Source organism: Manacus vitellinus, unplaced genomic scaffold (genome assembly GCF_001715985.3).
Source record: "Manacus vitellinus isolate BGI_N305 unplaced genomic scaffold, ASM171598v3 scaffold_18_pilon, whole genome shotgun sequence".
Lineage (NCBI taxonomy): Eukaryota > Metazoa > Chordata > Aves > Passeriformes > Pipridae > Manacus > Manacus vitellinus.
Window position 1 is genome coordinate 8,171,297 of NW_021939324.1, and position 19,118 is coordinate 8,190,414.

Consider the following 19,118-nt stretch of genomic DNA (forward strand, 5'->3'; position numbering starts at 1 on the left):
GAGGATTTTTTTATTAGTGCATTATATTATAAGATTTCAAGAGGAAAAGAATGGAAGTAAACTGCATTCTGTGTATTTTCTAAATTTGACAGAAACTGACCTCAGATATCAGTTAAAATTATTGTATCTTTCTTGCTTTTTTTTCTGTGTATGAAGTTGTGCTGGTTTTGGCTGGGGTAGAATTAATTTTCTTCACAGTGCTTGGTGTGGGGCTGTGTTTTAGATTTGGGTTGAATACAGTGTTGATAATATAGGGATGTTATACATATATTATATATATATAATATATAATATATATTATATAATATATATATAATATATAATATATATATATATAATATATATATATATATATAATATATAATATATAATATATGATATATAATATATAATATATAATATATAATATATAATATATAATATATAATATATAATATATAATAACAAAACCAAAAAGTTTTTGTTATTGCCGAGCAGTGCTTGCACAGAGCCAAGTTTTTTTCAGCTTTTCATACTGCCATGATGGTGAGGAGACTAGGGTGCATGGGAGGCTGGGAGGAGACACAGCCTGGACGGATGACCCCAACCGATGAAAAGGATATTCCACACCATATTCCAGGTATGACATCATGCTCAGTATAAAAAGTGGGGAGAAGAAGGAGGAAAGGAGGGGATGTTTGGAGTGATGGTGTTTGTCTTCCCACATAACTGTTACATGTGATGGGTCCCTGCTCTCCTGGGTATGCCTGCCCACACAGGAAGCAGTGAGTTAATTCCTTTCTTTTTGCTCTGCTTGCATATGCAGCTTTTGCTTTTCCCACTAAGCTGTCTGTGCCTTAACCAACGAGTTTTCTAGCTTTTTGATTCTCTCCCCAGTATCACTGGTGGGGGAGTGAGTGAGTGGCCACGTAGGGCTTGGTTGCCAGCAGGGGTGAAACCATGACAAAAGTCCAGTAGTGTGTAGGAACCAATCTGGTTTGTTTGAAATATATAATTTGGGCTCACTCCCAACTCCTTTTCACCCTGACAAGTTAAAGAGTTCTGTAAAGAGGGACAGAAATAGTCCTCTGCTACCCTAAGGAAGAACATGTGAGCATGTGAATTGCTGTACAGGACACCTGCAGTGGTGTCGCAGTGGGCAGAGAATTTCTGAGAAATGGTGATCGAAGCTTGTGAAGGATACTTACTTCAGAGTCTGCAGCTTCACCAAAATCCTGTTGCCCAGATGTTCCTTTGGGCGATCCGGCACTGGCCGTATTTCCACTGCATCTTCCTATAATTACACAGTAATTATAGTAATACTCAATCAAAACAACTGTAAATTTATATACTTGGATAAAACCTTTATGTAATGGTAGTGGGGCTGCTGCTACAGACTAGCACCTTCCCCCACTCAGTGGGCATTTAATCTCTCCAGAGATGAAAAATAATTGATTTACTATTTCTAAATATTTACATTCCTAACCCCCATCTGGCATTTACACCAAATATTTACACTTCTGGACCCCCAGTGAGAGTTACAGGGAAGGGTAACACCCTCACATAGCCCTATCACCAGCATGTGGCTTGACCCACACTGAGAGGGGTATAACGGGGCCTCAGGCAACACTGCGAGTCCAAGTTCAAACCGCCCCATGAAAACTGAAGACAGCTGACAGGAGCCCATGATGACATGTCTTCACCCTGTTATTATCCAAGGGAGACACCTATCCAGGCCATAAACCCTGTGTTTGAACTGTGGTGCAGCTTTAACCTGACTAATGCCAGGACAGCCAGCTGGGGAAAACCAATAGGACAGCCAGCCTCCCAGCTCACCTCATCCACAGAGGGGTAGAGGGCGAGCAGCTCAGGGTGCCTGTTGGTGCGCCGTGCCTCCTCATTCTGCCTCTCAAACTCCTCAGCGCTGACGTGCCGCAGCAGATTCTCCAAGCGGGGGTCTGGCTGCAGGCTGCGGAGCTCGAAGTAAGAGGAGGCAAGGGTCGTCCTGGAGGCCTCCTCAGGGAGAGCATGGATGTGTTGGGGTCCCACCTGTTGGAAAGCAGCAACATGGCAAGCTGTGGCTTGAGCACCAGGGTGCCAGGGAACGCCTCTTGGTGGTCTGGCAGAGGGGATCTTAACGCCGCCTTTGCCATGAGGCCTAATGGCGAGCATGGTAATCCGCTTGATGCCATTACAGAGATCCTGGGATGATTCTTTTGAGGGAAGTTGCAGTATTTGGTTACTTCTCCCAAAGTTAAGAAAATGTACCTGGAAACTTGCATCGCCAGAATCCACTGTTTCTGATTCAAAGGTTTGTTTTTGAAGCGTCTTGTGAAAATCTTTTCGGGATCCCCTATTTTTCAGGCTACATGTATCTGAATTCCCTTGGTTCCTTTCTCAGATAAGCCCAAGAAAGTCAGGATATCATGAGGAGGAGTTAAGGGAAAATAAAACAGAAAAGACAAATAAAAAAATATTAAAGAACTGTAAACATTGTTCTGCAAAAGAGCAGCACGGCACAGCTTTTATGCAAAAATGTGACATTTCACAACTTTAATTTCTTTTAACAAACCACTGCAACTCTATCATGTATATTAAGAACAGTTTTAAAAGGAAGCAAATTCATTCAGATCACTTTTGCAAAGACCACGAACCTGAGACAGCACCAAAACCAGACCTAGGTACAAATTCAGCCCTGATCTCCTCATTAGACACAATGATTATTTCAGTGACCTTAAGAACATGGATTTGGATCACTTATCTTTTGGCTGGATCTGCTTCTGCAATTATACATCCAAAAGCTTAGTGCTCTTATCCTGGACCTAGCTAGCATCCCAAGTTAAACACAGGCAACAATCTACACCTTTCAAACAATGCCCGTTTTTGAAGAGGGCTATTGCTATGGCACAATGTAATGCTCTCTGCTGGCAACTTTGCAAAATTTTGCAGCAAGGTACCAATTTCAAGTTCCATTTTTGAGGCAGATGGAAAATCCTGAAAAAAAAATATACCAGATGCACCCAGAGCTCTGCTTCTTTCACTTTAGTATACAATTTGCTAAATCCTTTGATGGCCTTTTTACAATCAGCCACCTTAGTTACATGATCCTGCTTTGTTCATTTGCCCTCCCAAGGTGATAGTTAAACATTTGAGTACTTTCATAAAGAAGCCACAATAAGCAATTATTGATCATGGAGACACCTTTTTTATTACATTTTGGGAGTAACTGAATTATATGCTCTGATGTGTTTTAGTTTTAATTGTTTGCATTTTAATCATTTACCAGTTCACTGCAATGAAAACTGAAGTCATAAAAGAGACAATCCCAGCTCTCCTTGGATGTGACCTTGTTTTGGAGCCACCATAATACTCCAGAATGGAAGACAGGAATTCTGCATGACTTTAAGGTATTTAAGCATCCAAAAGAGGTTGTGTAGATAATTTTCTCACTACCTCCAGTGGCAAATGATTAATCAAGAAATTTATGTACCTGAGTTCACACTTTGCCTCTGGTTTACAAGCTACAATAGAGATGCCTTTCCCCTAAAGTAATCCTGGAAAATTTATTTGTATTGTTTATTTATTTTGAAAAGCATGGTAGCAATTAAAACTCACCAAGTGGCAAACCATGCTTTTACCACACATGTCAATTTAATGGCCACACACTGAATTAAGTAAATGGAATGAGGAAAAGGAACAAAGGACAACTGAAAGGAGAAACAGACAGGCACAGGAACAAGCCCCCCATGCAGCCTCTGGCAAAAACACATGGACTCCACCTGTATCCAGCTTCTCTGCCACATATCTCTCTGCTCTCAGGCACAAGGACCACCTCTGCTCACACCACTCACTGAAGATTCCCCAGTCTCCTCTTCTGAACCTTCTCATTCATGAATACATGAAAATCACTTACGCACTCCTCTCATCCATAGCTCACCAATCAGCAACCTATCCTATGAATCTGCTTCCTATGTAGGCAACTCCAGTTTCTCCAGCCTTTCTCAAGACAATGGAAAGCCTTCTATAATTACTTTTTTTCTCACTCCTCTCTTGATATCTTTTCTTCTCCTTCCTGTTCTGAGAGTAGTGTCCAAGCACTAACATGAGATTACCAATAACAATCCATAATTTTTTTATGTGCCACTGCAGCATATTTGACACTGTCTTGTTCTTTCCAATTTTTAATAACTTGCTTGCATTGTTAGCCACAGCCATCAAAGCTCAGCTCTCTGGCATAGTCCATCATCATGTTTACCACAGAGTCCACTGCAAAAAAAGTTTCTGAATGCAAATTTACCTTATCTGAATGAATGAAATACTAAAACACGCAACAAACTTTCCACATATGTATATTTCTATGGTTCCATTCACATTTCTACCAGTACACCTAAATGCAGAAACAGCTATGTTCTATTTTTCACCTTACCTACTTTAGTGTTCACTCAACAAAGTGCATGAACAAAGCTGCACACTCGCTCTTCACAGTGTGCTCAGAACAATGCTGTGTGAAAGAGCAATATAGATGGAGAGCCTGCAAAACCCATGAGCCTATTTTTGGTGACTCACTGTGAAACAGTTCTGAGAATTCAATCAATTTCATCAGCACCCCTGGAGGAAGTATCTTGATAACCCTCAGCAGCTGCTCCGCTGAGGAGCACAAGCTGCGCAGTTAAACAATGCAATTCCTTTACAATAACCAGGAGTCAACCCATACAGCACTGACTGCTGATGTACGTTATGTCAGAAAAGCAGAGAGCAGCAAGGGCGGGTGAAGGGGCACAACACAATGGCAGCAAATGTGACAGCACTCCACTATCACCTGCTCCTACTGCTTCTTGAGAACAGGTTACGAGTGCATGAGGGGATGAATGGAAGTATTACAGAAAAACAGAGCTCCAAAACCCTCTTTCTGAAGAACAAGATGGGGTGACGGGGAAGAAGGCAAGATATCCCCATTCCCCAGACTCCCCTAAGAGTCTGGGGACAGGCAACCTTGCATAGAAAACACTGACTGAGAGTACCTTTCACATTTACCATATGTAATGGATAATATAATATAATATAATATAATATGGTAAATGAAAGGAAATTAAGTCATTTAGAAAGACTACAGATGCAGTTCTGTGTGTTGAATTACACTGACCTCAAATGCAGAAATAATTTTTTTTTACTTACGTAAAATAGTAAAGTAGGCTATAACATTAATAATCCCATGAATACACTCAGTCACTGATGGGAAAGCCCATAGTCCTTGAGTTTTCAGACACCATTAGAAATCAGATTGTGTTGAATTTTCAGGGCATGGATAGGAGAAAAGCATGCAAATGTAATCTTTATCCCTGTTATCTTTCCTTTTAGTGGGATCACATTGTACTAGTATTCCTGATTTAGATAAATCAGCATTATATAAGTTGATGTGAATTTCTTCCTACTTAATTCCCAGAGTGCGTGATAATTAAGAAGCAGATGAAATAGCTCAATGAAAAGTCAGTTCTTGTCTTCAACCACTGATTAAAATCATCAGTCTTTAGGATTACTTATAACAGCAAGATCTCCTCTCTGATAAATAAGATGGAATGTATTTTTGATTTTATTTAATTATATGTAGCTTACTTTCGATTCACAATCAGCCACTCACGGATATATGTCTGAACACAGTCTTTGACATGTGAGTCCAGTTCAACCCTGTGGAAAAAGCAACATATTGTAAATATTTTAGCACCTAAGTCATACTTTCAGGACAAAGAAATTTATATAAACATGCTGTTCAGAAAAAGGACTCTCTATTAGTCCTCTTCTGTGTATTTATTTTACTGCTAAACTATCGTTTGATGTTCAAAAAATTCTGTGTACTGCATGAATTCCCTGCTGCATGTTTTTGTTACTGCATTTATAAATTGACAAACATACATTAATAGAGGTAACCATGTGCCACACTATTTATTTCATAAATATAATACTGATGTTGCTGCAAAATACACTTTCCATACAGAACATGTCATAGATTTGCAACTGATTACCAAGACCGGGTAACAGCTGATGTGGGTTCATGTGTGCAGGACAGAGGCTTGGCTGATGCCAGGCTGCTCTGTGCCCCTGCCACCGTGGTTTCTGTATCTGGTTTGGGTAGGAGGTATGTTTGCAAGCAGGCAGCATGTTAACCCAGTTCGGTCAGTGGTATCTGCTTCCTGCTCTCGGTGCACAAAGACATCAAAGACTGCACTGCCTGCAGGCCAATCTTTGGTGCATGCTCCTTCTGTGTTCTCATCTTCCCTAACATATCCTCGCATCCTTGATCAGGATTTTCTGTGAAAACACTAATATCAGTGATAGCAATGTGAACAGCTAAATGGCAAGCTACTGTGTAAAAAAACCCCTTAATGTCTCTGTGGTGTAAATCAGGCTTAAAACTGATTGTACAGCATGAGTCTACACGTTCTCCTACTGGAAAAACAAACAGATAATTTTCAAACATCAGGCTGTTTCAAACATCAGGTATGTTGGGAAGTAACCCTGGAAACAGGGAAAAATATTTCAGATCTAATTTCAAAAGCTGGATACTTTTTAAAATATTTTTGTTCATCATTTAAATAAATGGGAACTTCAAGCAGCAAAATATTCACTGTCTCCCACATCAATTCTCTCTCTCCAATGCACAGGAAAACAAGAATTCATTATAAAGATTGGAACTTTTCCTGTGAGTAAATTCAGGTGAAAATCACCTTTTCTGCAAAGGTTAGACAATCCCCTAGGAACTGTATGATTCTCAGGTGACCTAGTGTGACACCTCATCTCTACTGCCTTTGCTCTCCTGAACTTCCCGAGAGATGCACTGGGCCAAGAAGAGACTTGCAGACCAAGACCTTGTTTAGAGAGGGATTCTCAGCTAGTTTACATACAGCTGGCAAAAATCATACAAACTTTGTTTCCTGCTTAGCCTCATTGCATTTAGTGTGTTGGGCAGAAAACACTGCACAAATACTGTTGTTGTATAGGTCTCTAATTTATACAGCTGGCTGGTGAATTAGAGCAGCCTGTAGCATTTGCAGGAACAGAGGGGAATGCAGGTCTGCCCTGTGAGCCAAGACACCATAAACTAAGTCTGTCCCTTCATTGTTCAGGCTCAACACAGCAGAGAATATAGACTGTGCTGTTCATTTCCTGAATAAACTGGTAGGAGTGCACCCCCCATCCCAAACACATTGCACACTTAGCCATCTTTACAGACATAACAGTTTGGGGTTAAACTGGTGCTGACTTCAAGTTTATCTCATGGTTACTGCTTGCAAAATTCAATAGGTCTTTGAGGTTCTACTTAAAGGTACCATTTACAGTGAAACAGTCCTTGAAGAGTATTTTGTATACAAACGATAGACTCACTTAAACCACATCAGAAAACTCTCTTACGGATTTTCTTATTCTGAAAAATTCTGTTGCTGATGATGTGCCTGTTTAAATATTTGCAGGACCGTTGAGCGCTACTGTCAGCACATGCTACCCATTTAATTGAAGCTGTTGAAAGCAGTGGAATTATTTTATCAGTGTCAGTCGGAAACCAAAAATTACTTCCACACTAGAAATTAACACTTTTTTTCTCTCCAAACCTTGAGAAGTATGAACTATTTCACCCCATTTAAGCAAGACAGTTACTGAGAAAGTGTCTTAGTGATCTGATCAATGTCATGTAACACAAAGCTGAAAAAAGAAAAAAAAAAAAGTAAAACCCTTCAATCCTGTGCTTACTACATGATCAGAATCAACTTCCATCTCTGGCATCACAGCTATAAAAATTACTTTTCATACTATTCTCCTGCCCTTCTTTACTCTTATTTCTGGTTTACATCTATCTCATTTCTGCTGCTACCAGCAAGCTTAGGAAGTTGTGTAAACACTTGCATAATTTTAAGCATGTAAAGAGGCCTAACAGAATCAATGGCAAAGTTCAAACATTCATCAACTGTGTAGTGGATGGATGGATGGTAGAGTGAGGTGTTTGGATCAACATCTTCAAAATTATTTTTACACCTGCTGCATTTCAGAGGGAGAAAAACTCTCCTTACCCATCTTCTGGCACAGAAGGTTGCAAAGTCCTGCACTCTTTGGGTGTAAAGAGAACATCCAAGTCATCTTCAGGAAAATCCCCAAGTTCTTGTGCTAGTTCTGAGTCCAAGTTGTTCAGCTGTGTCATTAGGAAGCCTTCAAAATCTACTGGGTCTACTGCGTCATAAAAGGAAGGCTAATGAGAAATAAAGAGGCATTTATTTTAGCAACAGATGGTTTTTCCTGATAGTGTAATTTAGGCTTATTTATTTAATTATTGTAATTGTCCCATTATGTATTAAACATCAGAAACAAACTTCTAACCTTCTCACCTAGGAATAAAAAAGGATAAGGGAAGGTGACCAAAATGACAGTGACAGACAGCACTAGCTGGCAGGGAGCTGCCGATGGACAGGAGAGAGGAGACAAAACACACTGTGAATAACAAGGAAGTTAACTCTTCAGAGTTAAGGACCAACTAAAGACTGTGTGCTTTCAACTGCCAACAAAGTTGAGGACTATACTCAAAATCAGAAAAAATGATTATTTCTATTGGTTTTTCCTAACTATTTCAGTAAGAATGTTATTGATTTGTATATTACTGGAGTTCTAATTTTATCATATTTGTCAAGGGTTTGTGGAGTACATGCGCAAAATATTACATGGAACTACTAAAGTTGTTACTGCAAACCTGAGATATTCACCATTTCTACACCACATGGCATTGTTGTATCTCATTACATTTAATTAGCCATTTTTACACAGAATGTCTGATCAGAACAAAGCTCAACAAGTACAAGCTCTACCACTCACACACGCTATTAAGCTGTCTGGTTCTTTTCATCTGTTTAATGTAAAAAACAGAGGCAGAAAATCTTGTTTGATTTGGTACCTAGAGTGGTTTCATATACACATAAATGTGACTTCATGTAAGTATATGTTATTCTGTCTTCAGATAAAACTGAAAATTCTTTTACTTGCTGTATAGTCAATAAAAATACTGTGCATCTCTTTAGGAAATAAAACATCTGTCCAGTTGAGTACAGAGACTAAAATCTCTTATAGTTGATTTTCTTGACAAGTCAAAAACAGATCTAAAAACTACAGCTTTAGAAAACTTATAGTTAATGTTCTGTGAGTTCCAGAAAGGCTGATGAAACCTCAGCATAGTAAGAATGCAGAAAATTAGTTACAGCATTTGAATAATAGCACTGGAATAACTTTTATACTAGGAGGAAGAATTCTAGCAAACACTAGCTATCAAATCATCCTTGCCTGTAAAGAGCCACGATACTGTGGCTACTGTTATTTTTTTTATTAATTATCAGCATAATATCCCTGAAGCTCTCCTACTTCCAGTAGGTAAAACATTACATGTTAGTGTATATACATGTACAGATTAGAGATGTAGAGATTTATAGATCTAAATATATTAAAAATATATAAATAAAGTATATTAAAAATAAATATATCTTATATATTTAGATCTACTAAAAAAGTAAATCCCAAAAGGTTAAAGCAAAACTGCTTAAAATGTACATATACTACATCTTTTCAGTTGCTGAAGATGTAATGTTTTATATGCAAAATATTTTTGCTTAATTCAATCTAATTTTCAATTAAGCATTGCACTCCCTTTCAGAAATCACACTTTTCCATTCTGATGAGTCAAATCCATCGCATTTCATTGTCTTCTTTTTCTAGTTCAACTGTTAACAATAATCTTTAATCATTAGTAATATGTGCTTTTGACTATTGTAAATTAGTCACAAATGTAAAAAAGATAGTGTAAAAAGTAAATGCAGGTGGAGGGTAATGGTCTCCCTAACAATTGGTGCAATTTTTCAAAGGAAACAGAGATAATGGTTTAACTAAGAAGCCAACACTCCTGTTCACTCATCGTAGAAGTGTGCAAAACAATTTTACACAGAAAATGCCATAAATCATTACTGCAAACATACCTTTTTAAGGATGATGAATTAGAGGCATGTAGATTGTGACAGCACACAAAATGGCGGCTACGGTGTAATACTTGGTAAATGCAACGTTACCAGGTTTCTCAGGAGCAAAAGCAGTTGTCTGCATGCAGAAGAAGGAACCCAGCCTCTAACCGCAAGGAACAAGTTAGACACCACAGCATTTCAGATTAAGGAAGTGAGTAGTGGCGGGAGGCCCCAACACACAGGAAGCAACTGCTTACATCTAGTGTTCTACATCTTTCACATTCACTGGTGCACAAAGACTTTTCCTGCTTCTACTTACCAGGTCTCACAAAAAGAAATAAAAATTAAAAGGGTAGAGAGAGGAAGAGTACCAAAATTGTAGTTAGTTTCATTTATGCTATAGTATGTTTGTAGAATACTTATACTACTGAAAGGCAATAAAAAGATCTGGGATTTTTCCCCTTTGTCATAAGGGCAGTGTCATAGGGCTGGAGATGATTTGGAGACATGTAACAGTTGACTCAATTACATCTATGCCAATCAGGGCATTTCTCACTTAACATGATTCCTCTACAGAACTGAAGAACAGTCAGCGTGCTGTCCCTGCTGCTAGCCCTGCAAACGGTGTATTAAGTCAAGATAATTGAGCCTCCACCTTTCTTTTTTCTCTCTGTGTGGGTTTTGGCAAGGGTACAGTACAGATAATTTTCTTCCCAGTAAATATTATGGGGCTGTGTTTTGGATTTATGCTGAAAATAGTTTGATAACACAGTGATGTTTTCATTATTGCTGAGCAGTGCTTACAAAGAGCCAAGACTTCTGCTCCTCACACCACCCTATCAGTGCAGAGATGTACAAGAAGCTGGGAGGGGACACAGCCGGGACAGTTGACCCCAACTGACCACAGGGATATTTCAGACCATATGGAATCGTGCTCAGTATATAAAACCGGGGGAAGAAGGAGGAAGGGGGGAATGTTCAGAATGATAGCATTTGTCTTCCCAAGTCACCATTATGCATGCTGGAGCCCTGCTCTCCTGGAGATGGCTAAACACCTGCCTGCCTGTGGGAAGTGGTGACTGAATTCCTTGTTTTGTTTTGCTTGTGCACAAGGCTTTTGCTTTACCTATTAAACTGTCTTTTCCTCAACCCATGAGTTTTCTCACTTTTACTCTTCCTATTCTCTCCCCGATCGCACCAGGAGGAGAGTGGTGGTGTGAGTGAGAGGCTGTATTGGAACTTACCTGCTGCCTGGCAACACAACCTCCCTTTGCAAATGACCTGTGATCACCACACAAAGCATTTATTTGATGAACCTGAATGTTTCCAAGAAGGAAAGAATGTAATATACTCCAACATTTACTAATTAACTTTGATTTATAGTAATATACAAAAAGACTATCTATTTCAGGCTCCAAGGAACATTCTCAGTTTTTTGAAATGCATAATTTCCTCAGCTCACCTGAGAGTACTTTTTACCAGTTTCAGACAGAAGATAGTGGAAAGCAAGACAACTTCAGAAAATCACTTTATTTACCTTAAAACCATCAAGCAATGTAGATGCCAAATCAGTGTAAAGAAGATAAACGCAAAACTTACCAGATGAAGTGCAGAAAAGCCAGGGGTGCTTAAACTTCGTTGACAGAACTGTGTAAAGCCTGGCTGGAGAGTAAATTGCTTTCTTATTTCTGCAGAAGAGTGCCTTTAATTAAGCAGAGAAAAATCCTTGTAATTACAATTATTCCCATACAAATACCAAATGCCAGAGTTTAGTCAATTTGGTCTCCTGTCCCAGTGTTTAGAAGTGTATTTTGGTGATGGTCTAGACTCCTCTTGTCTTGTAGTTGATGCAAACTTTAAAAAACATTTGCAGTTCTATATAATTAAGATTCTGTCACTGTTCCAACAGATTTCTATCACTATTTTGCAACCCTCACAACTGGGAAAAGCTATGCAAGAAAGAACAACCTTGCCCTTAAGTGAAGTGTGACTGCAACCCGGATAGCAATACTTGCAAGATTCACTTCTGCAAAGCAGAAATACAGGATGATAAAGCAGAGGAAGGAAAATGAACATCACAGAGGCAAATATTTTAATTGATCAAGGGATTAAAAACAAGAGAAGACCACTCACTGAACAGTGTAAGCCCCGACTTATGCTAATAATGCAGCTTGCTGTGAAAAGCCCAAGACAAACCAAAGTATGAATTTAAAAATCAGCCTACACTGTATCAGCTGAACACTTGAGGGAAAGTCTTCTTAAGTGTTAATTAACCAATCTCATTGGAAGCAGAAAGAGGCCAGTACAGAATTCTTCAGTAATCCCAGGTTGATGATAATGTACCCAGTCTGAAAATTCAGTAACCAGAGTAGCTTGGTCATTTTTCATGAAAACTAATAATTATTTAGTTTAGAATAATCAGTTTAAGAACAATCAGATATGAAATGGTAAAACATCTACAATATATTTCACCATGAGTGTTCAGGATAAGACTTTTAACACAAAATGCAGTTAAGCAGATTTCAATTAAAAATAATAGCCTGCAGCCCACCAGGGCAGTCAAATTGGAGACAGGAAAATAGAGAGGTAAAAAGACATTCCCTGTCATATGAGACTCTTCCAACTCCAGGAAGCATTAACAGACATCTTAGAAGCACCAGATACCACTGGACAGTCTGCCTGCTTGGTCTGCACTTTCTCTCCTCTGTGGCCTCCTGATTCCTATGAGTCATGTACCTATTCTGTGACACTTACTACTGCTTTTCTTAGCAAGCATGACAAAAATCTAAACTTGGCTCAATGCATTTCTGCTCATGTTAAGAGACAGGCACTTTACAGAAGGCATTGTATTAAAGGCATTAGAGGTATTAGGCCTGATTGAGGAAACAAAAGTTGCATAAATGAGAGTAGTTCCTTGTAGGCCAAAAGACCATGCCAGGTGTGAGTGAGACATCGCTCCAACCTGAAGGCAGAAGTAATTGCAGACAGAATAAAGCCAGAGTTACAAAGAGAAGAGGTCCATTTGGAAGAGAATTTTCTACTCATCACTGACATATCAAAAATAAAAATGGGATTTTTTTAAAGGATATTCAATAATTATATAAGCAACAAGCCATGTAGGGAAAGTAACAAATTCTGTGCACTCCTTATATTATCTTTGACCTATTAAAAAAACCCCAAACCAAACCAAACAAACCTGCTTGTATATTAGGGGTACTGTTACTCATTTTTCCACTGCAAATAATCTCTGATAATGAATGTATGTACAAAACTCAAATTATTCAAAATTATTAATTTCCTGCAGAGTCAGTTTCTACCTTGTGTAGAAGTATTTGTTACTGATGAAAATAACAGATGTACTAGCAGATGTTGGCTTAATGTATGTAAAAAAGTCTATTGCAGAAGTTGCTGCTGTAAACAACTATATAAGTCATCCCTGAATTACACCAGATATGGGGTCATCAGACCCTTTGAAGAGAAAAACTGTATGAATTTTCAACTACACAAGAGGAAGCACAAATATGGATGAAGTGCCAAATTTGCTGTCTGGTAAAAGCTTGTACAAGGCCAGCTAATTGAGAGCAATACATTTCTCAGGAGCACTGACATCAGTTCCACTGTCTCACCAGTAGAAATAACCTGCAAACTAAATCAGTCCAACAGACAACAAATTTTGTAATCTATAATGGTGACTTTCAGATAAGAATAGTTCAGTTGATTGATTTCATAGCTTTCCTGTGACTGAAGGAAGAAAGGGAGAAGAAATACAGTAAGAATAACAGCAAAATACACTAAGAAGACAGTAAAATTTGTTTGAACCAATTCAGAAATGACTGGCTAGATCTGCTAGGATTATACAACTGAAAGACACAGCTGCTAAAAGACACTAAACCACAAGCACAAGTTAGGTACACCGACATGGAGAAAAGGTGGGTGTAACAGTCAGAGACAAGCATAGAAACTTTGGAAAACCTGAGAAGTGAGGTGTAAACAGAGGTCCTTCTGGGTGGTTCTTTGATAATGCCAGAGTGGTTGTTGTCTGTGACATGCCTGTTTTCTGACCAAACAACTACCTTAGACACTGTCCCTTGTACCTTCAGGAAAATGGTGGTTCATATTAACCTAGTGCATGTCATGCCCTAGCTTTTGTGGAGGCTGCAGTCCATGGCTATACTTTTACCCTCCTTGTCTGTACAGCAGCCCTGTCTGATACTGCGGAGAGCTTTACAGTCACCCTTAGCTGCAACAAGGTCTATTTTATGTGCTAAAAAGCCATAAGAAAAGAAGGCAATAAGAAATGAAGGTAAGTCACTGAAAAATCTGAGAAAAACCCTGTGGTTTCCATCCACAGCAAGGGGAGCATGAAATTGCACTAAACATTAAAATGTACATCACCTTAGACATGCCTGTTTATTAATAGTCTGATGATGAAATGCATGGTGTGCAACTAGAAAATGTGGAGTGTAGAAAACTATGGTCCAAAAAGTCTGGCAATTATTGGTGTATTACTGGCAATTATTAGGAGATGATGAACAGCCAATATGGATTTATCAAAGGGCAGTCACATAAAGCCAATCTAATGCTTTTCTGTGATAGTTTAACTGGTTCAGTAAGGTTCTTGATACTGTCCCTCATGACATTCCCATAAACAAAGTAAAGAGATAGTGGCTAGATGGAATCATCACAGTTGGTTCCAGAACTGGTTAATAAAACATATTCAAGGCATAGTCATCAATAGTTCAAAAGAAGATTACGAAGAAATTTTACTGTGAGAAGCAAGTTAATTTTTCCTCAGTCTAGTTCCAGTACATACTTTATTTTACAACATGGATGATGATTTAGATAACACAGGACTAAAAGCTGGGCATCACATCACACTAAAATACTCTCTAAAATATTGTAGAAACAGTCTGAAATCAGCACAGCTAAATTCAATAACAATAAATGTAAAGCCCTAAACTTAGGAAGGAAAAAAAATCAAATGCAGAAATACAGAAAGGAAAATTAACTGTCTAAAAAAATAGCATGCCATTTACTGGGAAGTATATGGGGATACTTACTAACAAAGTACCACAAGCGATGAAAAAGTGATGTTATTTCTGTTAATTTAAGCCAATGAGACAGTGCTTAGGCTGATTTACACTCCTATAACACCGCAGAGTGAGGTACAATAAAATCTAAAAGGCTTCAAAAGACCACAGTCAGAATGCTAAAACTTTTGGGAAGGATGACCGAGGAGGAAAGACTGAAAAAACAGATGTGTCATAAAACAGATGATGGGAGACAGCAGTTGTCCTTGACTATGTGAAAGGTAGCAAGGTGTAAAGAAAACAGTGAGTAATTCATATCCATGGAGAGAAAAAGTAATGTGCTTAAATTGAAGCAAGAAAGTGCTAATAAGTTACTAGGAAAAAAGTTCCTACTGCAACAGGAAGGAACTGGCTGATGTTGATGCCAAGCCATTTTCCATCATATTTGAAAAGTCATGGTGGTCAGGTGAAGTCCCAGCTATCTGGAAAAAGGGAAACATTGCTCTCTTTTTTTAAAAAGGGGAGAAAGGAAGATCTGGGGAACTGCACACTGGCAAGCCTCATCTCTGTGCCCAGGAAGATCATGGAGTAGATCCTCATGAAAGCAATGTTAAGGCACATGCAAGACAAGGAGGTGATCCAGGGCTGCCAACACAGCTTTACTAAGGGCAAACTTTACCTAGCCAATCTGGCAGCCTTCTATGATGGAGTGTCTGCAATGGTCCACAACTAAAGAGCTATGGATGGCATATACCTTTGTTTGTGTAAGGTCTTCGATGTGGTCCCACATGACATCTTATCTCCAAATTGGAGAGACATGGCTATGACAGATAGACTATCCAGGGGATAAGAAATTGGTTGGAGGGACATCGCCAAAGAGTTGCAGTCGACGGCTGTTGTGGAGCCTCCAGGCGGAGGTGAGTGAGGAGTGGTGCCTTTCAGGGCTCAGACTGGTTCTCTTCAATATCTTCATCAAGACATCAACAGGTTTGCAGATAACATGAAGCTGTGTGCTGCAGTTTACACAACAAAAGGAAGGGATGCCATCCAGATGGACCCAGACAAGTTTGAGAAGCGGGCCCACAAGAACCCCATGAAGTTCAACAAGTCCAAGTGCAAAGTGCTGCCCTCGGGTCAGGACAATTCCAGTCACAAGTACAAACTGATAGAAGAACTCACTGAGAGCAGTCCTATAGAGAAAGAATTGGGGATTCTCATGGATGAAAACCTGGACATGAGCTGGCAATGTGTGTTCACAGCCCAGAATGCCAACCACATCCTGGGCTGCATCAAAAGGTAAACGGTCAGCAAGTTGAGGGAGGGGATTTTGTCTCTACTATGCCCTTGTGAGACCTGCCTATATTACTGCATCCAAGTCTGGGGTCCTTAGTACAATAAAGACATGGATCTGTTGAAGCAGGTCCAAAGGAGGGCAATGGAGGTGATCAGAGGGCTGGAGCACCTCTCCAGCCAAAGACAGGTTAAGAGAGCTGGCATTGTTCAGCCTGGAGAAATCTCTGGGGAGACCTCATTGTGGCCTTTCAGTACCTAAAGGAAGCACGTTTAAAGAAGGGAGAGCAAGTTTTCACACAGGCAAATCATGGCTGGGCTTCGTGAACGAAGATTTAGGAAGGCTCTATCCACATTTGTTACAGGCACGCTGGTGGCTTATGAGGCCAATATGAGATAGGCATATCCGATTGCAACACAGGCAAACAGTGATAGGACAAAGGGGGAACAGTTTGAAACCGATAGAGGAGAGATATAGATTAGATGTTAGGAAGAAATTCTTTACTGTGAAGATGGGGATGCACTGGACAGGCTGCCCAGAGAAGTTGTGGATGCCCCCATCCCTGGAAGTGTTCAAGGCCAGACTGGATGGGGCTCTGAGCAACCTGATCTAGTTGGTGGTATCCCTGCAATGAAGAGGAGGGTTGGATCTAGATGATCTTTATGGTACTTTCCAGCCCAAACAATTCTGTGATACTAAGTAGCCAAGTAAGTAGCTAAGTAAGAATGCACAGTGACAAGAGCACAGTGGTGTAAATCATGTCTCTGAACTACCTGGAGCAATAGCATCTGGGCAACTGCAACCCTTTCTAAGACCAGCAACGGGACTCAGCAGTGTCAATAGCTCTAGAGACCACCTATACTGACAGCTGTCCCTTTTCACTAACTGAAACTAAAAAGGTGTAGATTTGTTGAAGATTTTTTCACAAAGGTCATTCTGAATTCACAGTTCATCACCATTTACATGGCATGTTGAAAAATAGTGTAAGCCTGTAGAAAGATGGGAGATGATAGCAACCTATGGATCTTCTGGAGGGTTTAGGTCCTTGGCTGAACCACGGTGTTGGAGCAAAATAACATCAACTGGAATTCATTGTTCCACTCTACGATGTCATGACCCTACCTGAATGATGACGACATACTTCTCTGATGCAAATATTGAAAAAGCTGGAACTCACCAGACTTCCTGATCCACCCAAAAAAACTCAATCAGCCAAAACAAAACCCAAAACCAAAACTGGTGCTGCTTAATTCAAATTTCACCAGTGTCTGTCCCACAGGTAGATGTAAAACTTCAGTAACTGCTAACAAAAAGTTGAAACAGAGTCTGTATTTCACAAATACTCTCCAATGCAAAGTGTAGAGTTTGCATAATATATTAAAACAACAGTATAACCAAAATAACAGACTACACCTGGAGGTACTTAAAATTAAATTCATCTTGTAGGTCAAATTCTGGGATGTTTCTCAGGGTAGAGCTCATTGAAGGATTGGGAATTTGGAGATTTGGGTTATTAGTTGGGCCTAGATGAGGTATCAGGAAAGGAAAATAAAACAGCCATTTATTTTCTCCCTTTAACATATGTTAGATCTGTGGCTGAACAATGCTGGTTCTATAATTAAAATTATAGAAATGCTTATAATGCAAAAGCTGGTTCTGCAGTTTCATTGAAATTCTGCTCAATGATATAGGTCTTTGAAATATGTAGTTTAAAAGCAGGTACAATGGGTATTTTGTTAATATATATATATAATATGAAAATTTAAACAGAGAGCAGTGATTTAGAAATAAAAGAGAAAGAGAACAGCTTTAAAGATCAGCTATTAACTGCAAATCACAAACTTCATAAGAAAAAAAACATGCCTATTGGATGAAATTCTCCAAAGTTACTTACTATTAGAAGAGAGGCAGGAAGTGTAATCCTTAACAACCTTACAATCCCTTCCAGCAGACTGAGAAACAGTGAGATGTCTTCTGCAAAAGCTGCATACACAATTAGACAGCAAGGAAAGATGGAAAAAAACGAATAAAAAGAGAGTACAAGAACTATCCCCAAAGATGGAGAAACATTTACATTTAAATGTACACAGATGGCGGAATCATAAAGCAAAATAGTGAAAACTTTTACTTAACAGGTAAAATATTCAGTCTTGGCTACCCTGAGGAACAATCCCTTTCATCTGACACTGACACACAAAATTCACAACTAACTTTTGTTTTTTTTTTCTGACCCTAGGATGAAACTGCTCCAGTTACAGCTGAAAACAAGCAACTAAAAAAGCTCTGGAAGAGAAAAATACAACAATTACCTACTGCTCTCCTTCACTCCCACATGCAAACACACACAAAGTTTTGGGCAATGATCCAGATCTTTAACTAGCAAATATGGGAATGTTGTTTAGAAGTCCTTTTCTTACCGCCAGTGGAACTGCCTGTTTTTCTTGTAAGTTTCTAATTAGTCCTTAAAGCACCAGAGCTCTGCTTTGTTAGTCACTGTTTACAGCAGTGGTCGATCTGAACTCGCTGCTGTTTCCTTGATGGCTCCAGCAGGCTGTACGACCTCAGGCACACACCTACTTCGGGGTCTACCACATTAAGACTGTATCAGCTAAAGCAATAAAGATCCTATTTGAGATGGTTGAAATTTAACAACAATCTTCCTGCAAGAAATGGTGCGGGAACAAAGAAAGAAATCTAGAAGAGGAAATCGTTGAGTTCATCATGCTGTCAACAACTTGCTATAAAGTAAAATGGGCAAGAGGTCAATTTTTATTTTTGTCCCAGGTCATGTATGACATTTATTAAGTGACTGGTTTTCTATGCCTTTCAGTTTTG

At 39.2% G+C, this 19,118-nt stretch overlaps 1 protein-coding gene across 3 annotated transcripts in view; it reads right to left on the reverse strand.

The window, feature by feature from the left end:
• The window catches only part of DOCK8 (dedicator of cytokinesis 8), an 86,557-nt gene that overhangs the window by 54,919 nt on the left and 12,520 nt on the right, over window positions 1-19,118 (reverse strand). The window contains exons 2-7 of one of the 3 annotated variants that reach the window (XM_018070458.2): window positions 11,562-11,664; window positions 8,040-8,215; window positions 5,593-5,664; window positions 2,248-2,371; window positions 1,816-2,028; window positions 1,188-1,273 (exon numbers count right to left, since the gene is read on the reverse strand). In XM_018070458.2, the coding sequence (XP_017925947.2) occupies window positions 1,188-1,273; window positions 1,816-2,028; window positions 2,248-2,371; window positions 5,593-5,664; window positions 8,040-8,215; window positions 11,562-11,664 (774 nt within the window). Of the gene's footprint in view, window positions 1-1,187; window positions 1,274-1,815; window positions 2,029-2,247; window positions 2,372-5,592; window positions 5,665-8,039; window positions 8,216-9,980; window positions 10,137-11,206; window positions 11,216-11,561; window positions 11,665-19,118 lie in introns of those variants that run through there. The other 2 variants (XM_018070460.2, XM_018070459.2) reach the window with 2 other exon arrangements.